Source organism: Mesoplodon mirus, assembly GCF_964341445.2.
Source record: "Mesoplodon mirus genome assembly, chromosome: 17".
Lineage (NCBI taxonomy): Eukaryota > Metazoa > Chordata > Mammalia > Artiodactyla > Ziphiidae > Mesoplodon > Mesoplodon mirus.
Window position 1 is genome coordinate 51395671 of NC_138993.1, and position 25363 is coordinate 51421033.

General features: G+C 36.8%; 1 protein-coding gene across 1 annotated transcript in view; it reads left to right on the forward strand.

The window, feature by feature from the left end:
* Positions 1-23231, forward strand: part of SCEL (sciellin) — a 336387-nt gene extending 313156 nt beyond the window's left edge. Inside the window, exons 34-40 of the mRNA XM_082602083.1 lie at positions 5017-5079; positions 9975-10067; positions 11040-11111; positions 12930-13004; positions 16718-16826; positions 19376-19478; positions 20923-23231. Of these exons, the coding sequence (XP_082458209.1) occupies positions 5017-5079; positions 9975-10067; positions 11040-11111; positions 12930-13004; positions 16718-16826; positions 19376-19478; positions 20923-20939 (532 nt within the window). The 3' untranslated portion in view covers positions 20940-23231. The remainder of the gene's footprint in view (positions 1-5016; positions 5080-9974; positions 10068-11039; positions 11112-12929; positions 13005-16717; positions 16827-19375; positions 19479-20922) is intronic.
* The last annotated feature ends 2132 nt before the right edge of the window (positions 23232-25363 follow it).

The window sequence follows — 25363 nt, forward strand, 5'->3', positions numbered from 1 at the left end:
TTCTGCATCTATTGAGATGATCATATGGATTTTATTCCTTAATTTGTTAATGTGGTGTATCACATTGATTGATTTGCGTATACTGAAGAATCCTTGCATCCCTGGGATAAATCCCACTTGATCATGGTGTATGATCCTTTTAATGTGCTATTGGATTCTGTTTGCTAGTATTTTGTTGAGGATTTTTGCATCTATGTTCATCAGTGATATTGGTGTATAATTTTCCTTTTTTGTGATATCTTTTTCTGGTTTGGGTATCAGGGTGATTGTGGCTTCGTAGAATGAATTTGGGAGTGTTTCTCCCTCTGCAATTTTTTGGAAGAGTTTGAGAATGATGGGTGTTAGTGCTTCTCTAAATGTTTGATAGAATTCACCTGTGAAGCCATCTGGTCCTGAACTTTTGTTTGTTGTAAGATTTTTAATTATGGTTTCAATTTCATTACTTGTGATAAGTCTGTTTATATTTTCTAATTCTTCCTGGTTCAGTCTTGGAAAATTGTACCTTTCCAAGAATTTGTCCATTTCTTCCAGGTTGTCCATTTTATCAGCATATAGTTGTTTGTAGTACTCTCTCATGATCCTTTGTATTTCTGCAGTGTCAGTTGATACTTCTTTTTCATTTCTAATTCTGTTGATTTGAATCTTCTCCCTTTTTTTCTTGATGAGTCTGGCTAAGGGTTTATCAATTTTGTTTATCTTCTCAAAGAACCAGCTTTTAGTTTTATTGATCTTTGCTATTGTTTTCTTCATTTCTATTTCATTTATTTCTGCTCTGATCTTTGTACTGACTTTGGGTTTTCTTTGTTCTTCTTTCTCTTTTAAGTGTAGACTTACATTGTTTATCTGAGTTTTTTCTTGTTTCTTGAGGTGAGATTGTATAGCTATAAACTTCCCTCTTAGAACTGCTTTTGCTGTGTCCCATAGGTTTGGGGTCATTGTGTTTTCGCTGTCATTTGTTTCTATGTATTATTTTATTTCTTCTTTGATTTCTTCAGTGATCTCTTGGTTATTTAGTAACACAGTGTTTAGCCTCCATGCATTTGTGTTTTTTACAGTTTTTTTCCTGTAATTGATTTCCAGTCTCAAAGCATTGTGGTCAGAAAAAATGCTTGATACGATTTCAATTTTCTTAAATTTTCTAAGGCTTGATTTGTGACCCAAGATGTGATCTATCCTGGAGAATCTTCCATGAGCAATTGAGAGAAAGTGTAATCTGCCACTTCTGGGTGAACTGTTCTATAAATATCAATTAGATCTATCTGGTCTATTGTGTCATTTAAAGCTTGTGTTTCCTTCTTTATTTTCTGTTTGGATGATCTGTCCATTGGCATAAGTGGAGTGTTAAAGTCCCCTACTATTTTTGTGTTAGTGTCAATTTCTCCTTTCATGGTTGTTAGAATTTGCCTTATGTATTCAGGTGCTCCTATTTTGTGTTCATAAACATTTATAATTGTTATGTCTTCTTCTTGGATTGATCCCTTGATCATTATGTAGTGTCCTTCTTTGTCTCTAGTAACAGTCTTTATTTTAAAGTCTATTTTATCTGATACGAGTATTGCTGCCCCAGTTTTCTTTTGATTTCCATTTGCATGGAATATCTTTTTCCATCCCCTCACTTTCAGTTTGTATGTGTCCCTAGGTCTGAAGTGGATCTATTGTAGACAGCATATATATGGGTCTTGTTTTTGTATCCATTCAGCCAGTCTCTCTCCTTTGGTTGGGGCATTTAATCCATTTACATTCAAGGTTATTATCAATATGTATGTTCCTATTACCATTTTCTTAATTGTTTTGAGTTTGTTTTTGTGGGTCTTTTTCTTCTGCTGTGTTTCCCACCTAGAGAAGTTCCTTTAGCATTTGTTGTAAAGCTTGTCTGGTGGTGCCAAATTCTTAGCTTTTGCTTGTCGGAAAAGCTTTTGATTTCTCCATTGAATCTGAATGCGATCCTTGCTGGGGAGAGTAATCTTGGTTGTAGGTTTTTCTCTTTCATCACTTTAAGTATATCCTGCCACTCCCTTCTGGCCTGCAGAGTTTCTGCTGAAAAATCAGCTGATAACTTTATGGGGATTCCTTTGTATGTTATTTGTTGCTTTTCCCTTGCTGCTTTTAATATTTTTTCTTTGAATTTAATTTTTGTTAGTTTGATTAATATGTGTCTTGGTGTGTTTTTCCTAGGGTTTATCCTGTCTGGGACTCTCTGTGCTTCCTGGACTTGGGTGACTATTTCCTTTCCCATGTTAGGGAAGTTTTCAACTATAATCTCTTCAAATATTTTCTCAGACCCTTTCTTTTTCTCTTCTTTTTCTGGAACCCCTATAATTTGAATGTTGGTGCATTTAGTGTTGTCCCAGAGGTCTCTGAGATTGTCTTCAATTCTTTTCATTCTTTTATATTTGTATTCTGCTCCTCAGCAGTTATTTCCACCATTTTGTCTTCCAGCTCACTTATTATTCTTCTGCCTCAGTTATTCTGTTATTGATTCCTTCTAGTATATTTTTCATTGCAGTTATTGTGTTGTTCATCTCTGTTTGTTTGTTCTTTAGTTATCTAGATCTTTGTTAAACATTTCTTGTATTTTCTCAATCCATGCCTCCATTCTATTTCTGAGATTCTGGATCATCTTTAATATCATTACTCTGAATTCTTTTTCAGGTAGATTGCTTATTTCCTCTTCATTTATTTGGTCATGTAGGTTTATACCTTGTTCTTTCATCTGTGGCATATTTTTTTACCATCTCTTTTTTTTTTTTTTTTTTTTTTTTGAGTGGGATTGTATTCCTATCTTACTGGTTGTTTAGCCTGAGACTTCCAGCACTGGAGTTTGTAGGCTATTGGGTAGAGCTGGGTTTTGGTGCTGAGATGCGGAACTCCGTGAGACCTCACTCCAATGAATATTCCCTGGCATCTTTCTCTGTTAGTCCAGTGGTTTGGACTCAGAGCTCCCACTGCAGGAGCTTTGGCCCTGGGCTTGTGAACCAAGACCCCACAAGCCACCTGGGGCAGCAAAAAAAAAAAAAAAGAAATAAACAAAGTAAAAAATAACATTAGCCTAGGAAACTAACAGATACGTTAGGAAGAATATAAAATAAAAATATAGATGAATCAACAACTGAAAGGTACATCAGTACCACAATAGTAAAAAAGAGGAGGAGGGAAAAGAAAAAAAAAAGGGCCTTGGCTGTGGAGGGCAGGGCCTAAGCAAGGGCAAGGTTTGGTTGGTGGGCAGGGCCAATGCTCAGGACCCACAGGGCTGGAAAAGGCCCTGGGGGCTATGGTGGGTGGGGCTTAGGCTCAAGGAACAGAAGGGGCCCAGACGTGCCCCCCACCCCTGGTCTCAGATGGCAGGGGACCTCACCTGGGAGCCCAGCAGGCTTCCTGGGCTTGAGTAAGCGGGGCAAACACCCTCCTCTCCTCACCTCCTCCTCCAGCCTCAGAGGGCCCCTCCCTCCTGCCTCTCTTGATCTCCCCAGCCTCCGTCCTATGCCCCCAAAGACCCACACAGCCTGGAGGGGGCTTTGGAGGGCAGGGGATGGCCTAGGAGCTCAGCAGGCTCCCCAGGACTGAGTGGACATGGCAATCAACTTCCACTCCTCTCCCGCTCCTCCTGGAGGGCCCCTCCTGCCTGCCTCCTGATCTCCCAGGCCCACAGCTAGTATTTTAAATGTGAGGTTTAAGTGTAGCTATGGAATGGTGCTTAATTAGCATATTTATCACTTATTGATGGCTTGGATGTTATATAAAAGGAGTATTAAATCTCATCCCACATAAATATGAGGACTTTTATGTTATTTTTCATCCTTATCAATATTAATTTTGTGAGTCAGAGTCCCTACACTGATTCCATGTAAAAGAACCTTACTTGAAATCTGCTATTCAGGACTGGAGAAGGGAGATTTATGAAAACTGGCATTAACTCTAAAGATGTGAAAAGTTAGGGCAGAAATAAAAATGAAAATATAGTCCCTCAGAATTCTGGAATCCATAGTGCCTAGTGCTGTGTCACTACACTTCTGTTAATTATCACTTATTTATTCTTACTCAGTTCAGTCACAACTGTAGTCATTGTGCCTACAAAGTTTATTTACATTAACTAATTTATTCTCACTGCAACCTTATGAAATTAGATATTATTATCCTAGTTTACAAAAGGAAACTTAGAAAGGTTGACTAACTTGCCCAAGAAAGTAGGAGAAGAAATGGCCTTGCTCTGACTCCTAAACCATCCTGCTAACCAATAGCATTGGTGACAAGGCTTTTCCAAACTCATGGAAAAAAATTAAGAACTACCAGTGTTATAGCAAATATATAAATAATTAATATATACATAACATACCAGAGAACATTGTATCTCATGAAGGTGTGTCAAATCATTATTGTAGCCCAAGATTTAAGAATGTAATTGTCCCATTTATCCTCCACATTATGAATTGTTTATTCAAATTTGGGGTTGACTTCTCATATTTCTGTCATGCAAAAAGCTGGAATAAAGGCTCTAATTAAATATTTAAGAGTTGATTTCAGATGGGCAGGTGGCTCAGCCTCAAGCCTTGACTCTTTTACAAATTAGTCAATTGACCTTGGAAAATTCACTTAGACTTTCTGAGCCCCATATGCTGTCCTGAAAGATTTTGTGAGATCTGAATGAGATAATCCACATGGAAATACACAAGTTAGTACTTTGTGATGCAAAGTAAGTATTCATTCAAAGTTAGCCGAATGTGAATATCAATCAGTTGTTTCTTTTCAGACCAGATTTCTCAAACCTTCCAAAAACTTAGTTCTTTATTTCTCTCTCATAACGTAATCCATGCTCATACTTGAGTTGCATAGGACCAATAGTTCGATGTCAGATTTTCGATGTCCATATCCTTAAAGACCACAAATGACTATGTTTAAATTTTTGTACTGATCTAAAACTTTTTTATTCTAATGTTTATTTCCTAAAATTGTATGTAATTACATCATGTATATATATATATATATATATATGTAAAAAAATATATATTTTTTCTATAGAGAACAGGACCTAGAAAATTTAATTGAAGTAAATTCCAATATGTCTAAGAGTAAAAATGAAAGGTAAGGCTTATTATAATTTACGTTTTTCTTATGAATTCCATATGAGCCTTCATAAATTATATAACCTTGAAAGATTTTCTGAGAAGTTGAACTGTACTGTGATATTTAAATATAAACACTATCTGAATATGAAAAACAATGTACAGGGTGCTTAATAACTGATTTGGAAAAAAGTTAGCAAACTTTGAATTCTGTTGGAATTTCTGACTAAGGACCTGCTGTTCAATGGCTTTACTGTAAAAGGCATCATGGAAATTCAGTGCTCTGCACTTGGGCTGTGAAGATTTATTTTTACTTACTGTCGCTTGGTAGGTTTTCAGCAGTGCAGAAAGCACTCTGGGAATCTCTTCCTTGGATACGTAGTGCTAAAAGAATGCACAAATTCATCACAGCCACAAAACAGGACCTAATTTTGGAATTTCTTTACACCACAGAGAATACCAGCTTTAAAACTGTTGTACTTTGTTTCTTTTACAACGAAGGTTAGGATAGAAGCTATACTTCATTGTTGTTACAGATTGTTTAAATTAGGAAAGAATTTTAAAAGTCTTCCATGTTTAGCAATTCTTCTCCCAACACATGGGAGGACCCTAGAAGCAATAAGTTTCTATTTTTAACCTTCCTAAGATACAGCTGCCTTTTCTGTTTAAAAAAAAAAAAAAAGTTTATGTAAAGAAATGATATTGTTGATATCAAGTGAAGAGAGTAGAAAAGTAGGAAAAGAGCTGGCTCACTGTTTTGTCTGTTTTTCATATCTCTTAAAGGCTCTTGCATATAAGAGGTAGGTAGTTTCTTTCTGTTTCCTTAATTCTCCAAATCATCCTCTGCCTTCTCTTTTTGTGATCCCAAGCAAGCCTCTGATAGAATGAGGGAGGCTACATTTTCAATAGGATCCACTATTTTGGGAACAGTATTGGGCTTACAATTAACCAAGCTTATTCAAATATTATTTGGAAATGATCCAGATTAAAAAATGACAAGTAAATGAAGAGGTATAATTAAGGAACTTTTCACTGAATATGACTTGAGAGGTGTTTCAGTTTGAGTTAGGCTTGCTCATGAAACAGGGTTTTATTGGAAAGATTAATGAGGAAATGGAAATTCAAGGGCAGGAATGGTAGCATGGCTGGGCTTCATGGAGGCCTGCACTGGAAGGTTGTTCATTCTTGACCAGAGGACATTCCATCAGGAATCCCCAGACATTAACCTTAGTTCTTGGTCATTGTCAGTTCTTTGTTGGCTTCTGCCTATTTTTCTCCTGCTCTTCCCTCTACCTATTGGCTTCCTTATTCTCTGCTCTGTAGCTGTTTGATAACCAAGAGCTTTAGCTGCCTCTCCTTCCTCGTAACTTCACCTTCCTCTAGCTTTCCAAGGTCTGTCTGGCCTCCGCTGGCCTCCTTCAGCAAGGCGGTGTGGTTGTGGCCATCTGTGTAGAAGAGGGTGTGGGATGGAAAACACCGTGGCTGGCTGTAATGTACACACACTCTCCTTTACTTTCCTGCAGTTTCATCTGTGCCTCTTACCTAACATAACCCAACAAGCACATGTACATTCACAAATGCACCCCGTCTCTCCAGTGGGATGGTGATCATCACAGTCAGTTACTATGTCTGGACGCCTTAACCACCACTACAAAATCATCTGCTCATCCCTGAGTTCTGTGTTCAGATGTTATTCATTCTTCTTCAGTTCTCTCCAAATCCTGTACAGGATCTGTCTCCAAATTAAATGGAAAATGTAGATACTGCCCCAGCCCTGAAAGAACAACTGTAATAAAATTCTCACGTGAAAAAAAAAAGTGGAAAAAAGAAATCTCTGGGCCCAATTTTGCACCCATATATTCTGGCTACAGAAAAGAGAGTTTACTTGACTCTCAAAATGGGTAAAAATTTAACAGAAAGAAAATTGAGGGTCAGAGAGTAAGAGACTGGATCAGGTGCAGAAAGTTAGTAAATTAGAGAGGTGTCCTGGCCTCAAGTCCTCTCTTTATTTTTCCACAGGGGAATTCTGCTTTTTTAAAATTTTATTTATTTTTATTGAAGTATAGTTATTGTACAATGCTGTGTTAGTTTCAAGTGTACAGAAAAGTGACTCAGTTATATGTGTGTGTGTGTATATATATATATATATATATATATATATATATATAAATAAAATATACTCTTTTTCAGATTCTTTTCCATTATAGGTATTACAGGATATTGAGTAGAGTTCCCTGTGCTATATAGTAGGTCCTTGTTGATTGTCTATTTTATATATAGTAGTGTGTATGTGTTAATCCCAAAGTCCTAATTTATCTCCTGCCCACTCCCTCCTCCACTATCCCCTTTGGTACCAATAAGACTTCTTTTTATATATTTAAAACCTGTAATTTTGACAAGAGCTCAAAACCTTGATAGTTTTATAGAAGTAAACTCTAACACATACAACAGTTCAAAATGGTAAGCTCTTACTAAGCTTTTAGTCTTCATGCAAAAGAGATTTATAAAGTTTGCAGTGACATGGGTATTTATCAGTTGAAATTATCTTATGCTGTTTAAAGTCAAGTTGCCAAGGTTAAGTCAAATAGGACAATGGAAATCTAAATAAGAGTCATAGGCCAATCTGTTAACCTGACACTTGATTTACTTTATGAATGTATTCACTTTGTATAGTAATTGGATGTCCACATAGATATATGCTTTCTGATTAGTATATTCACAGAGTTGTACAACCATCATTACAATCACTTTTACAAAATTTTCATCACCTCAAAAGGAAACCCAATGCCCAGTAGCAGTCACACATCATTTTCCCCCAACCCCTTAGCTCTGGACGACTACTAAGCTACTTTCTGGCTCTTTAAATTTCTTATTCCGGACATTTCATATAAATGTAATAATAAAATATGTGGTCCTTTGTGACTGGCTTTTTTCACTTAGAATAATGTTTTCAAGGTTCACCCATGTTGTAGCATGTCTCAGTATTTCATTTCTTTTTATTGCCAAATGATATTCTACTGTGTGAATGTACTACATTTTGTTTATCTATTTATTAATTGATGGGCATTTGGATTGTTTCCACTGTTGGATTGTAATTCATTCTTATGAACAATGCCGCTATAAGCATTCATATATAAGTTTTTGTGTAGAGTGTGTTTATTTCTCTTGGGTAAATACCTAGGGAGTGAAATTGTTGAATCCTACAGTAACTCCATTTGAGGAACTGCCAGACTGTTTTTTAAATCAGCTGTACCATTTGATGTTCTCACTAGCAGTGTATGAAGGTTCTAGATAGTTAAATTTTCAAGGTGAACTTCCACTGCAGAAGACATTTTCTCAAGTATAATTCCATTTGGAATTTTGTAAGTTCCAACACAATATTTGGTTTTATAGTTTATGGAGTTATTTAATTAAGAAGCAAAATTGTGAACGTTGACTGCAAGTTACAATTCAGCAATTTGTTCCAATGAAGGGTAACGTCTTAACAATAAAGCCATCAAGCAAAAAACATTGTCAGTCATAAGTTCTTCTTTAGGAATATTATTCAAGGCATCTAAGGAATAGTTTGGTGGAGAGTCCTCTATTGCACTGGTTCCCACATTTTATTTACATCAGACTCACCTGCTAATCCAGGGCCCACACTTTGAGAACCAGTGCTCTTTTGGGTAAGATGTCAGGCTGCCTCTAAGGTAGTGGTTCTCAATCTTGACTTGCACGTGAGACTTACTGGAGAGGTTTAAAAGACTGCAAATGCCCAAGCCATACGCCAAACCAATTAAACCAAATTCAGCATAAGAATTTTGGCAGGACACAGTTCAATCCTTATCAGAACTGTTTACAAATTATTTCACTTTCCTATCTGCAGATTTTGCAGATTGGTGATATTTGATTTTATCTTTCTGAGGACAATACAGACACATTTCACACTCATTGACAACCTTTGTCCTTTGAAACTATTTGCTAAAATTGGGTTTTGTATTATGTACTATATGATTTGAATATTTCCAAACAATTCACAACTAGGTTCATTTTTCTGGAATGACATATTCTAATGATTGTATTCGAAAATCTTCTAATAATAATAATTCTACTTTATTACTTAGTGTCATTTTAACTCAGCTGTAAAACATCTGTTTTGTGAAATATCTGTCTTAAAACTAGAAGATGGTTTTCTGTATGCCAGAGTTGATACTATGTGAACAGATGTTTTCTTCTTCTTTAAGAGCTACCTGGAAATGGAAGGAACAGGCCAGTTAAGAATGATAAATCATGATCAAGATCTAAATCCTCCTCTTGGTCTTTATGTCTCTCCTATATCAGAGTTTACTAACACAGGGGAGGAAAAAGAGCTAAAGCTTTCACTACTCCTGCATTAGAATTTTCCTCTATCTCATAGGAAAAAGCAAATATGCCTGCACTTTGTTAAGCATAGTGACATTTTTAGATTAGCAGAAATCTAGGTCAAAGTTCTTTTGCAATCTTCAAAGTACTGCTTTCCATTAAAAACAAAATGGAAACTGGAATTTCTCAAAGGAACCCCTGGATAACTTTCATTAAACTGATAAACTGTCAGATATGTTGTACATGAAAAACTTTCTAAAATGGCACTGCTGCTGTGAAAATGTTACTGGAACCAATTTCAGATGGTTCCTGCCCTTGGTAAAAAAATATTCTGTCTTAGTGTTAGATAATGTGACACATACCTGTAGATGATTCCTAAAGGTAAGATAGTGGTCTCTGTGGAGGAGTAAAGTCGTACATGTATTCTATTTGTGTATCTGTGCAGAAACCAGGCAAACAAGAAAGAGGTTCACTGTATATTTTTAAAAGTTCATTGAACAGAATTTTAATAAAACAAAAACCTTGTAGGTGGCCTTGATTTTAAGTGCCAAATATTTGCATTTGCTTTCTCAGGCAAGATGGCCAAGTTAGTGGGTCTACTGAGGCTTTAATCAGCCCATCTTCTAGACCCACTGCCTACTCTTATGAAGCACGGAAGACGCTCAGGTACTGTGGTCAATTATAAAACAGCTGACAGGACTATTCTCCTTCTGTTGTATTTTTTTTTTCTCCTTCTGTTTTTTAAAGTAAATATCCACATACAACCTGATCCTTCCTTTGAAATGCAGAAATTTTTAATTTTACCAGTGGCTAAGCAGGCTTATACAAAGGTGTTGAGTAAACAACTTGGTCACTGGTAAGTTGTCAATTATGAATAATGAGTGTAAACTGTGATTTTTCCTTAAAAAGTCTATAATTTTTTTTTTTTTTTTTTGCGGTACGCGGGCCTCTCACTGTTGTGGCCTCTCCCATTGAGGAGCACAGGCTCCGGACGCGCAGGCTCAGCGGCCATGGCTCACGGGCCCAGCCGCTTCGTGGCATGTGGGATCTTCCCGGACCCGGGAACAAACCCGTGTCCCCTGCATTGGCAGGCAGACTCTCAACCACTGCGCCACCAGGGAAGCCCTATAATTTTTTTTAAAAAAGCATGATTGAGACATTGGCATTGACATTCTTTAAGTAGATTTAAAGGTTTCATTAAATCAGATGTTATGTTCATTATGTTTCATTAAATCAGATGTTATGTTCATTAATTAAGGTCCACTTTTTGCTTGAGATTTGTGGGGAAAGCAATGGTTTGGAAATATGAATGGGACATCAGGGAGATAGACACTAAAACATGTTACAGGAATATTCAAAATAATCATCGTGCTCTACAACAGACTTATTGAGTGACCGATTTTCATAATAGTATTCTGGAAGTAGGCCAAGGCGCTTCTGGAAGTTAAGACAAAATGGGAGACATAAATAAATTTTGCAGAAATGGATTGATACCACTTTAACATTCGTATTTCAAAGGTAATAGTTTAGAAGGACTATATGAGCATTATTTTTTTCATTGGATTGGATAATTGCCTTGTTAATTTGATTATCCTGTAAACAAGCTTTAAACATGAAGTAAAATGGTTTGTATTGCAGCTCCAATGCTGAAACCAGGCATGCAGGACCACAGGATACTGTTGTGTACACAAGGACGTATGTGGAGAATAGGTACTGGAAATTTATTTGAAGTATTTTGCTATATATTTTTTATAATTTTGAAATAATCTGTGTTTAAGAAGGAATGCCATTATTTTAGGGTATGCTTGCTTTTTTCAAATAGCAGAACGTTTAAGAGTATATCGAGTTCTTTATATAAATAAGTATATAATTCTTTATAATCTTTCCACTATTAAGTATTTGTCAAATAATCATACAATTTCATTGAATGGACTAAAAAATATTTTAATATAACACATGTATACATAATAGGATAGTTATTTGAGAGTTGTCACATAAACATACATGCCCAAAATAAGCTTTATAAAATTACACAAGTATTCCTATGCTAATTTGGAGTCACACTTTAATTAAATGGTTCTATCGACTATTGTTTACCTCTAATCTGAAATAAGGGGTATAACTTTTAGTAAATAAGCTCTGGCCCACAAAATCCGCTGCTTGATGTGATGGATGTTGAGGAAAATGTCAAACAAGGTCAGGGATTCACAAGTCATTCGATTTTGTGGAGTATAAAAACAAGAATTGGCCTAATTGTGGGGTAGGGTAACGGTGGGGCATTCAGATGTGGATATACGCACGCATGTGTTAATCATCGCCCATTGCAAAGAGGCCAGAGAGCAGAGTATGGGGGCGGGGGCCCCAGAAATTCGAGGTGCATTCGATTTGAGCAACCTTCCCCCCAAAAGGGATTCCTCAGACCCCAAAGTAAGTTACCTTGTAAAATGCAACCTCAACTTTGATTTTGCTGCTTAATCCAGTTCTCCCTAAAATCTACACCGACAGTGCAGTGTATGTTAGACCAGAGGCCCTAGAATCAGAGTCGGGATTGAATCTTTGTTTGTCATTTACTGACTATGTGGCCTCAGCAAAACTGCTTAACTTCAGTTTTCTGTCTCAATTCAAGTCTCAATTTTCTGACCAATAAAATGGGAATAATTTTATATGTATCAGGCATAAATATGTGCAAACTTTTATTTATCACTGTGGGCTATGTGTTCCATAAAGTAGATTCTATTTCTGACAGCAGTCTGCCTACGGGCAGTTTGGAGGGAGGGAAGGATTTCTCATTAAAAAATCCCAAGTGAGGGCTATGGAGTTATCCTTCACTGTATGAAATAATAGGAACATATTGCTTCTGGTCCTAATATGCTCCCAGGTAGTGTAAGTACTGGGGAAGCAGTTATGGACAGCCAGCTGGTTAGTGCACTGCACACTTCATTTGTCTCCGGGAGAGAGTGACGTTTACAAACTGGAGCAGAAAGGGAACAAAGAGGACTTTTAAAAGTTACAATATTTTTGCTTTCATTCTAAATGATTCCTGGATGTTTTCAAGCAAATATAAAAACTTCCAAAGCTTTCTCTAAAAGTTCAGGAGTGTTTCTCTACGTGAATGGTGTCTGTCTATATTTGCCTGCACTGGCTCGTGCTTTGTGTATATTCTTTATGTGAGGCTACAGATAGCTTTCTTTTAGTAAAAATAAGGGAGGTGCAAGTATAAACTTCATGGAAAACAATAACTGCTTTTCCTGCTTACACTTGTTCTTCCACTCTCCTTGCCCCATTCTTAATTTATCTTGGTGAATATGTCAACTTATGTCAACTTGAAGGTTTCTTGCATATCAATACTTCTCCAGATTAAAAAAAAAAAAAGAGTCAGTACATTGTCCTGGCTTGTAACATCACAAAGAATAATAATAATGAGGCTGTGTGAGTGGGTGTGTGTGTTCTTCCTTGCCTGCATAGGGGTATACTTCAATACTAGGGAAGTAGCCCAATTCTCACATGTCCATATGTGTTTGTTTCTAGTAAATCACCAAAGGATAGATATCAGGAGAGTATCTCTGGAAAATACATACAAACCATTTATTCGACTTCCGATAGGTGAGTATGTCTGTATTTCCATACATAAAAGTATATACACACACACATATAAACATATGTATTTTTATATATTATAGATAATATATATGTGTGTACATACTTTATAAATATACATTTTATTATATATGTGTATATTATTTATATATAATATATATTTACATATCTTCATTATGTATATAGCACTGAAATATATATGTACACATTCTTGTAGTCCATTGAACTTGGAGATGACATTCCTGACAGTGGTTATATTGGTGACTGTATGAGTGGAACAAAGTACAGCAACCTCTGCATCTAGGAATTTGCTCCTTGGCTTCCTGGCTGTTGTTCTTTGATTTTGATGTACTTTATTCCAGTAGAGCTTTCTGTGCCTTACAGCTGCCTCCCAGGCAAGTGTCTCTGCTGTTGGTGATCCCAGGAGTCCCCAGTACTGCCACATTATTAGCATCTAGGCTTCATTGCATCCCTAGACTGTGCACTCAGCCCTCCCTCCTTGCGGTTTTCCAAAGCCAGCTCACCTTACAAACAGCTGCGTGGATGTGCCGCTGTGACCCACTAGGCCCCATGCTCAGTTCCCAGGAAGGAGTTTAGGATGAGCATCAATTTAGTGCCGGTAAACTGACCTCAGGCTTTTGCTCTTGATTACTCTCTTTTACCATTTTATGCTCAGTCGGGTAAATAGGTGACATTCCTGGGACTGTGGCCTGCAGACTTCCAGCGGAGGAAATAAAAATAATTAGCATTTCAATCCAACCACTGGAAACCAGCTGTAATGCAAATGTCCGGTATTCTATGGATGGTATTTCTGTATTGCAGGGGGTGGAAATATGGCTCACTGAGGGTCACGACGTATCTTTTTTTTTTTTTTTTTTGCGGTACGCGGGCCTCTCACTGTTGTGGCCTCTCCCGTTGCGGAGCACAGGCTCCGGACGCGCAGGCTCAGCGGCCATGGCTCACGGGCCCAGCCGCTCCGCGGCACGTGGGATCTTCGCGGACCGGGGCACGAACCCGTGTCCCCTGCATCGGCAGGTGGACTCTCAACCATTGCGCCACCAGGGAAGCCCCCATATCTCATTTTTATGCACAGCCTCAGCTTGTGACGCAGTCCTTGGCACCTAACAGATACTCAATAAATTATTCCTGAATAAACAAACCTATGTTCCTTTTACTAAGGGAAACAGGTGGGCCAGGCATCAAAATTATATCCTCTTTTTGTCACTTTTGTAAGATCTTCTATTACCAAGGCTCTTCTTAGTGTCTTGCCTTTAAGTCACACCTCTTTGATGTGACTCCAGGAGCACCACAAGGACTGCTTAGATAACCAAAACACCAGAGCTAGGTTTTTCATAATGCTCTGAAAAGATCTTTGACCAAGTATGATCTTTTTTTTTTTTGGTCACAAGGCACAGCTTTGTTCCCTGACCAGGGATCAAACCCAGGTCCCTGGCAGGAAGAGCATGGAGTCCTAGCCACTGGAACACCAGAGAATTCCTCTGACCAAGTATGATCTTAATAAGGATAACACCAACACCAGAGCTTTCCCTGGGCTCATATTTTTATTGTTAAGGAAGAAAAGCATTCCACATTAAAGTATCGCCCTCAAAGTGAAGAATTTCACTCCTGTTCCTCAAGTGATCCTTGAAATTTTTTAGTCATCAGAGCAAAAGTCAATTCTCTGTTAAAACTGGTTAGTCCAGCAAACTTTTTCTGTTGATCATTGCGTGAAATTAGCTGCATCCCCACAGTTCCTACCTAAGCACATCAATCCCATAAAGTGGCCAGTGCCCCTTTACAGGGTAAATACCAAATTCCTCTGTACATGATTTATGGGCCTTCAGAATCCGATCCTGCTGAATATTGACTGATGTTCAGTCACTCCAGCCACCCTCATTGTGTGGCACCTTGGTACATCCTGTTCACTGTGCTTGGAACCCCTCCATCACGCCCCTCCCCACCTCACTGAGCTCCCCTTGAGAGCTCCTTCACCCTCAGGCTTTAACTCAGATGACACTTATGCTGACAAGCCTTTCCTGCTTCACCCCAGGGATGAGTTGCTCCACTGGCTGTGTTCTCCTAACTCTTTTCACACATCCATAAATATGTGGTGACCATCCAATCACACACCTGGCTACCCTAGTGGAAAGAAGGCTTCTCATTGGAGGAGACTCTCTCATTCTTCTTTATATTCCCAGCTCCTGTCTCAGTGTGTCTCTGGAATGGAAGAATGCTAGAGAGTGGCAGTTTTTACTCTGGAAGTGCTTACAGTCTAACATGGGAAATTTAAGTGTGTGGGTACCTACGTATGCATTTATGTGAAAAATGCATAGGAAACTCTTTGCCCGGAATATGTAAGCAAGTACCTAGAGAGATCATTGAAAGAGGGAAATATTTATTTATATACATAAGGGAAGAAGAGATTACTAGAATGGCTGAGAGTATAAAATGAAAAAAGGTTTATCTACTCCAATCCCTTTCCTCTCTTACCCCCTCCTCCCCTCAACTTTCCCTCCTCTCTGCTTCTAGTCCTGCGCTTGATGATAGGATCCATTGTGGTTTCTGGGCATGACTAGTTCTTTCTAACCCAGCGAGCCCAGTCAGTCTCACAAAGCAGGCCCAGAGGTAGCAAAGGGCTCTGTGGCTGCTCTGCCTTCATTCAAATCCTGCCTCTGCCACTCACTGGCTACATGACTTACCCTTCTGTGCCTCAGCTTTCTCTTCTGTAAAATAATGATAAAAATAAGAGTACCTGCTTCTCAGAGATGTTGTGAAGAATAAACGAGTTGATATAAGCAAAGTGCGTGGAAAATGCACTGCACATATTAAACATATTAGCACTATTAAGTATTAGCTATTTTTATTTCACCACCCCGGTACGTATCCTACTTTGGAAATTTCAGGCTTGTTTGCTAACACCTTGAGACTAGTAAACTCTGCAAGGTGCTATTTAAGACTGTCCTAAGACCTTTCAAAAGGAAAAGAATCAAGTAGTTATTGGCCTTTCTTAAGACTCTGGCGTGATCCAAGGTCTTTTGGACTTGCTGATCATTTATTTATTATTGAACATTATTTTTCCAAAGTAAATAGCAAAGCTCTTTTTTCCCCATCAAATTTGTGGTGAGATTATATCATATTGGAGAATTTTTGTCATGAAAGGGCCCCCAACATTCTGAGTCTTACAGTGTGACACCAAGAGAAGTGGCATAGGGGAGCATTTTAGTGACTCTAGACTCTAGAATCTAGGTTATCCATCATTTGTGAATTCACCAACACATTCTTGAATGGATTTCTATTTTTGTCCTATTGAATGTTTTGAGAGTTAAATTTTTATATTAATCTGCAGCATAAATTTTCTATGATATAAGTGTATTAATAATTCAAAACCCTCTTCTATCTTCAAGGGGTACTTATGATCTAGTTCAGTTAGAAAACTGTGAACATCTTTGTCCTGCCCAGATGCACTTTTGATTGCTAATGAATTAATAATCTGAGACTTTCCTTCATGTTAATTCTTTGATATCATTTTGAAATAACTAGAAGAATCAATCACTTATCCTGCTATCCTAGGATAAGTAAATCCTCAGCTTTCCTTGATTTTTACACAATTTACTACAGTATCAACAAAATTAGCATATCATTTCCATATGACTTTATGGGGACTACATCTGTCTTTTGCATGATGACAAATTTATTTTTAATTGCTTACATCTCTATAGGTCTGTCATTGAAATGGATATGTGCACTTACTGTCGAAAACCCTTGGGCACAGAAGCTAAGATGAGTTTAAATGAATTACAAATTTGCTGCCATTCCACTTGCTTCAAGGTAAGGCTATGTTTATTGCATTTAACTCAATATAAAATTTCATAACGATTGGAATAAAAATAATTATTTAATGAAATATATGAGATGAAGTTAAAGCTTTCAGAAACACTGTCATGCACATTAATAATGCACTATTTAAACATTTCTCAGAGTTCTACAGCCTAAACCTCCAAGGTTTATAATTATTCTCTTGGCTTTAGGCTTAAAAGTTGATTATTGACACATTTATAACTCTTGCCCTACAGATTGAAATCTGTAAAAAGATAAACACTGGTTCTCTTTAGAAAAGTTTTTGCAGCATTTTCATAAATCATGCATTACATAAAATATATAATGAAATCTGAAAAGGCAAAGAAATTGTTGAGAAGAAAGCTAGCAGCTCCTTATGTCATGAAATTAGGACCAATGGGCTTAACAATAGTTGAAACTCAGTCTGCTTTTGAGAGCATGATTAATTCTAATTAAATGTGGCTTAGTATAATAATAAAGCGTACATAGTAAAATGCTTCACAGTTTGTGTTTTTATATGCTATTTCTTTTACTTTTCACAAAAACATTGCGTAGGTCAACAATATAGTTTTTGGTGTAACTGGGTGAGCACTAAACTGGGAACCTGAAGACCTGAGCTAGAATTCTGACTGACACTAACTGAGGCCATGTGACTTTGGACGATCATCTAAATTAGCTTAGCCTCAGTTTCCTCATCTGTAAAATGAAGTAGCTGATTAGACCAGTGGTTTTCAACCCTGGATGCATATTATAATTGTTTTAGGAGATTAGGAGAAAAATAGAATGCTTGGGACCAGCCCCAATTAAATCAAGAATCTTAGAGATGATTGCTGGGCATTGGTATTTTTACAATCTCCTTAGATAGATCTAACAGGCAGCCAGTTTAAGTGTCCATCATCGGATGAATGGGTAAAGAAGATGTGGCACATATATACAATGGAGTATTACTCAGTCATAAAAAGAAACGAAATTGAGCTATTTGTAATGAGGTGGATGGACCTAGAGTCTGTCATACAGAGTGAAGTAAGCCAGAAAGAGAAAGACAAATACTGTATGCTGACACATATATATGGAATTTAAGAAAAAAAAATGTCATGAAGAACATAGGGGTAAGACAGGAATAAAGACACACACCTACTAGAGAATGGACTTGAGGATATGGGGAGGGGGAAGGGTAAGCTGTGACAAAGTGAAAGAGCGGCATGGACATATATACACTACCAAACGTAAGGTAGATAGCTAGTGGGAAGCAGCCGCATAGCACAGGGAGATCAACTCGGTGCTTTGTGACCGCCTGGAGGGGTGGGATAGGGAGGGTGGGAGGGAGACGCAAAAGGGAGGGGATATGGGAACATATGTATATGTATAACTGATTAAATTTGTTATAAAGAAAAAAAAAAAAAAAAAAAAGAACCACAGCCTAAATCTATGGGTCCTTTCTAGTGCTGATATTCTATGACTGAAACAAATTATCTAATTCAGTCAAGTAGATGTAATACTTTGACAATTGATTGCTTCTCCTTAAATTAGCTTCAGAAAGTGACACAAAGCAAGAAGAAATATGGTGCTTCATTTTGAGCAAATAAAATCCAAAAGGCCATCATATATAGAATTCTATATAAAATGTAATCTGAAAATTTCATAATTATTTAATTATGACAGTAAAATTTCATTTTAATTATTAAGTTTACTCAACGAAAGAAAAGTTAGTCTATAGCTCCTTATTTTAAATTATTATGCAGAAAAATTTTTTAAAGAAGAAAATTCTCCTGATTATTGCTTTTGGTAAATAGGAATAAGTTCCATTTAATATATTTTGGATGATTTATGTCCATTTTCAATTTAATTATAAAATACTACTGAGAATAAAAATGTCCCCACACTCCTAGGAAAAGACAGATTATTCTATAGCCATAATAATAGAGAACCATCTGAACTAGCTTAAACATGTCAAACTGATCTATGACAATTTGCGTCAGTGAACTTGAAAGTCAGCCAGTTGGCAGTGAACTTGCTCCAGTGAGCACAGGTCTAAGGCAGATGTCAACCCTTTCCTTCCTCTTTAACCAACACAACTTGAAACAAACTTCCCCCTAAACCCTGCACAGGATCAGAAGTTTGCTTTGCTCAATGACCCTATACCCGGACAGCATAGCTCTCCCTTAGTAAGCAAACAGTAAATGCACTTTGTGTTTTTGTTTGCGATATCCAGTGGTGATCTTGTCTTTGGCATAACCAATTTCTGAAAATGTATGTCTACTCTGTTGTGAGTTACATAGAAACTTCAGTGGTATATATGCCCTGAAATGCACACCTCCATAGTAGAGGGATTTATGAGAGGATTTATTTGAAAAGTTCGGTGTGTGGATCACAGACAATAAGTATACTCTTATTTTCCCTCTGGATTCTCTTGAGGCTTCTTCATCTGAGTGTTGCTATGAAGGATGGTACTGAAAAAAGTAAAAGTGGTTTTTTTTTAATCCTGTTACGCCAAGAATCTAAACTTCATATATAATGTAAAGTTTATACATTCTGTTTAGTGTGAAATATGCAAACAACCTTTGGGAAACCTACAAGCTGGTGACAGTGTTTGGATTTATAGACAGACAATACATTGTGAACCTTGCTACTCTCAAGTTGTAGGTAAGTGTTAAGCTCTTAAGGAACCATCACTAACATTAATGAATTTTTGATTTTGAAAGATTTCAAAACTAAAAAGTATTTTCTTAATTATATTAAAAATTCAGCTGCAGATACCATGGTGGCATTTCACTTTATGGTGTAAAAATCAGTCAACATTTATATTTTCTTCTGATATCAGATCAGACATAGGGACAACTAAGCAAAAGTCATTTATTTTAGGAAATTTTCCATTTTTTCCAAACAAAAACAGATTTTCTTTGCTCTACTGTTTGGTGGAATTGAAGTGCATTTCTGTGAATGACCTTTACATTTGCACTGGAATAAACTTTTTTTTAAACGTAATTTGGTTATTATACTAAATGCCTTTTAATGTTATTTTTAAACAGAAAATTTAGAGTTAATGGTGTACAATTCTATATTAATGTTATTTTTAAATGGAAAATTTAGAGTTAATGGTGTACAATTCTATATTGCATATAACATTTGAATATTTTTTTTTACCTTTAAGACCAACTTTACTATAATTTGGACACCTAATTAGCATAAATGTGAGAAGAAACATTAAGGGTCTGCATTTTTAACTCATTTTCAATAAGCTTAGCATGAAAGCTGTAAAGGTTGATTTAAAAGATGTGTACAGTGCACAGTAAGCTAGCAATATAAAATCCTATGAAACTTCATTGTAAAGCTAGTATCAACATTTAATTTTTGCTTCAATAGTAAGTAGGGAGAATAACCATGATGATATTGGGGAGCTGGTCAACAGCACTGTGTGAAAGGCTGGTGGTAAATGAAAAAGGAGCATTTGCGATTTTTACACGGGATCCAAAATATGGAATTTAATGACAAATGTGTGATAGTAATGAGGTACTGAGAGGCTACATCTGGAAAATACTCTGAAAAATATTCAGAAAGCCATGTTCCATCAGGCTGCAGAATCAATGACAAGAACAAAGCTAATTATATTCATACTTTGCCTTCTATTTTCTGCTTTCCCCAGCCAGTTCTCATATTTCTTTCTTTTTTTCTTAATCGAGCAGCCTTATCAGGATCCATTGTTACATCAAGGGGCCTTGATGTGCATGGTGCAGCTCTAAAACTTTCAGTCCCGGGAGTCCATGATACGGTTTAGGAGATGTGGTTACCAAAACACTCAGAAGTCTTTGTGTGTTCTTCCCTGTGTGCATTTTTATAGTATATTTAAGTTGTCAAGACATGACTCTCAGGCATGTCATAAATATGAGTACAGGGCATTGGTATTTTGTATTCATGGTATGACGAAAAGCCATGCCACAGTGATGACTGCAGTAGGAGGTGAAAGTAAAATGCTTAACCCACCACTACCCCCTTGATGAGTAATTATTTATTTTTTTTTAAACTTTAGTTATAGGCTTATTTTTGTACTGAATTTGTATATCTAACTTATTTTCTTTAAATTTTTCAGCAAAGTGGATTCAGTAATCCTGGCACATGAAAATCAAGATGAAAGCATTCACTAAGGAGTTAAAATTTTTATTGTAGAACATATAATCTAGGAAAGCTTTTACACCAAAGATTGACTCTGGTATAGAATTAACAACTCTGCTATTGCATGAATAATCTAATTGCCTCCACTTAGGTCACATACATAAAGGGAACCATCTGGTATCTGGTTAGATTTAGAGATCAAAAATTCAAGTGGTTCTAGTTCCCAGTGTCAAAGGAAGCACGCTTCTGATGGCATTGAGCATTGTCAGCCTTGACCAGGTCCGTCTCTGCTCAATATTAGGCTGTGTGTCACGGTTTCCATTATAGACAAATTTACCATTTTCTCACCTTTGTATCCCTAAGAATTTGGATTTACAGATGTTATTGAAGTCTTGGTAAAACTGTCATGGGAGCAAGATATGTTTCCTTTATGTACAAAAGTAATGTTGATAGAAATTTTGGCAGAAAGATAAAGTTTGGCAGAAAGATGTTAACGTATAAAGTTGTATGGACCTCAGAAAATCACTTAAACTTTTCAGATTTCTGTGCTATTATCTGTAACATGAGGGGCAATGGACAAAATGATTTCTAATGTTCTGCTCCAACATTATCAGATTCTAAAGCAAGTTTTTGTTTGCTCTTTAGAAACATACCTGAATCTGTGTTTGTTAGGCATATTGAACTAGATAGGATATCTAAACAATTTAACCTTCGTATCATCCTTCAGTTTATCACTGATACAAGTTTTATAGAATGTGTTTTAAAAACAGAAAGACCTGCATTTATGGGTAATGGGTAAAATCATATGACATAGTGTTTACGTAATTTGTCAGGTTTTCTTTGCATGCATTTCAAAATCTGGATTCATAAATGATCTGTGAGAAATAATGAAAGTTATGGACTACAAAGACATGTTCTTTCGCATGCTATATCTATTCCTATTACATAGCACTTTATATTTACAGATGGCTTATAAAAATAAATGAACTGTCAGTTATACAGAATCTTCTTGTACAGTGTCTATAAATATTACTCACTGGCATTGATATGTCAATTATAGTGATCATAATGTATTATATTCTGTGCCATGCTGCTTAAATTAATTTTTTAACTGCTCAACCTATAACTTTGATTTTTAAAGAGCTTTTTCTTAAGGAATTGAAAATTCAATAATCTTGTGAGGAACTATTACTATTATTAAAATTGAGACATTGCACTTATAAACTACTTTATATGCACATAGCAATTGCTTCTCAAAGGAAAGCATATGGAACATTGAGAGAGGGTGGAATTCTAAGGGAGTTTAAGGCAGTTGTAAAAAACTGACAAACTAGGGAGATTAAAAGATAATCATGTATTTTCTAAATGTTGATAAATGTAAAGAGTTATTCTTCTGTATAATGATTTCAAGCATCTGTTCCTCTTAGACACTGGTCCACAAAGTGTTAAACACTAATGCTTATTAAAATACAGAAATGTGTAATCATTGTCCTATGGAGAGGGAGCCAGAAAAAACAATTAATAATAATTTGATATTCATTAATTCATGCTTGATGAGAAGCGGTGGTAATTGAGCCATATGTTTTATTGTTCTCTTATTACATGCTATCAGAGTGGATCAAAAGAAATAATTTTCTTAGAGTTGGAATTTGTGGCAGGAAAGGACGAATGAAATAGTATCCCTCTCTTTTATATAAAGTGTATTAACATCTCAATGCCTTTGTGGTAATTAAAAATCATTTGAATATCATTTTTAAAGGATTCTACTGTTGAATGCTTAATTAAAAAAAAAAACCTAAAAGGGACGTAATTCTCACTTTTCTGTAGCTGTTTAATGGACCCTTTCTTCTACAATAATGTATTAAATTAAACCAAAAGCTGTTGTAAAAATGGAATAAATACGGAGTGGAGAGAGAAGGGCTTCTGATTTACCAAGTCCGCTTCATCATGTCTGGGATTACTTGCACCATAGGAATGACAGATTCCTAAAACAGTTTGTAAGATCTCATTTTTTTTTTTTTTTTTTTTTTTTTTTGCAGCTAACTAATTATGCTATGTTTGGCATACTTTTCCTGGACACAACTGCCTAAATCTCAGAATACCAGGCCCTGAATTCTATTACAAATGAAGAGATGTCTCTAAAAAATAATTAATGGCTCCACTATGAGAGTATCCTTCCAAAAAGCAAAACAAAAATATATCTAGTAATCTTGGAAATAGAATTTGTTAAAAACCTTCTTTGTTCTTTTACTAAGGCCAAGAAATAAAAATTTATTCAAGAAGTAATCTATGCATCCTTAATTGTTTGATTGCAATCACTCCTATAATTAGATAGGAGTGATGAGACGGTCCAGTTCTCACTGCTGGGGCACTCTCTGACTTGTTTACTATGATAGAAGATCATGAGTGTTTGGAACATTTTCTTATTCATCTTGATTCAGAGCTCTACCAAAACAAGTGACCGTTTGGTCTACCTAGAGGCAAACTTACCATGATGATGTTGATTTTTTGTTGTTGTAGTTGTTACTACTGAATATACTGGTTATTTGGTACAATGTAAATAAATTGTTTTTAGCATTCCACCTATACCATAGCACTCAACAGTTCCCAGAGGCGCCCATAAATATCTGTATTAACTTGGATAGGCCATTTCCCTCATGGGTCAATTTCCTGCTACTTAAAATGTGAGATTGAGAACATTGGCTTGCTGTTGTACCCACCAGCGCAAACACTGCAAGAATCTATGAATCTATTCCTGTTGCTTACCCCATTCTTAGATTATCTCTTTTGTTAGATGCCTAAGAGTTGGTGGATGTTTTGAATGTGCTGCAGAATTGCATGTTAACTTTGTCACAACACAAAGTGAATTCTGGATCGTGTCTACTGGATCTCTGTCCTGCCATTTGAGAAGTATGGCTTCTGAGATAGTCCTGAAGTGGTCAAATGTCTCCTGAGTTAGGTAGTGGTTTCCGTTTTTTCACTAGAAGAGAGGAAACTGATCATTATCATTGCCTTATAAATCCATCTGGGAAAGATTTTTTAACTTCATTGCCTCTTTGAAACATTCTTCTCATTAATACATTGAAATGCCCAATCATTCTAGACTCTGTAGGAAAAAAATGCATTGTTTATAATCTACTGTCACTCATTCATTCACTCATTCATTTGTTCTGTTATCCAATAATTTAAAAATCTTCGTTTAGAAACTGTGTTCCAGATCTGAGTGATAACAAAAATAACCAAGGCTCCTGCCCTCATGGAACTTAAATTCTAAAGGAAGGGTGGAGGCACAGTTTGAAAGACAAAAAATAAATAAACACAATAATTTCTGAAAGCAAATAAGACCAGGAAGGAAATAAAATGCAGCGACTAGGTCAAAGGGTAGTATTTAAAAATAATGTTGTCAAATGATATTTCAAATAAGAGCTGAATGATGAGAAGGAACCGGGTTGGGGAAAAGCACTCCAGGAGGAGATGTTTTAGGATCAGCCAAAATCAGACCACTTTCTGGGCTAAATGTGTCCGTGCTTCTCTTAAACACGAGATAGAAGTTCACAGATGCCAAGAGACAGAGAATAGTCAAAGCATTTTTAAGCTTCCTCTATTCCTCACGCAAAACAATATTCAGATATTACTTAGATAGCTTTCAGCTCTCTGCCAGCGGGTGGGTTACAGCAAATGGCTACTTTGTCCTGGTCCTCAGGCTGAAGTTGCTCACTTGGATAAAGGAGTGACTTTGTCTAAGGTGGTTCTGAACCAGCATTCACCTGAAGTGGAAACAATGGGCCAGGCATGACGTTTCCTCACCTCATTTGAGGCAGCACTCAGGATCAGATTCCTTTCTGTTTTCCAAATAGAAACAGTAAACAATTAGCATAATTTCAGATCTAGAAGAGACTTCCCACGGGAATTTTATGAATGTTACATGTTCTCGTCCTTTGTTGCAATATGAATAATGTATCTGGTGGAAAGGAACATTTAGATATTGACATAACTTTCTTGACAGGCACAACTTGTTAATTTTATCTCCTTTCCCAAGAGAAAAGGAAAGATCATGAACTTCAAGGACACTTCAGGCCCATAAAGGCAAACTGGATTGAAAGTCTCCCACAAGAAAGTGTTTAGTCCCTAAGGCAACTGCAGCGTTGATGTGATTTAAAGAAATCACAGAAAGATTGCCAGGAGGCTGGAATTAGTGAACACAAAGAGATGAGGTTGAAGAAGCAGGCAAGATACAGGCCGTGGTTGTTTCATAATGGATTATTAAAAATATATAGATTATCGGGCCTCCCTGGTGGCGCAGTGGTTGAGAGTCCGCCTGCCGATGCAGGGGATACGGGTTCGTGCCCCGGTCTGGGAGGATCCCATATGCCGCGGAGCGGCTGGGCCCGTGAGCCATGGCCGCTGAGCCTGCGCGT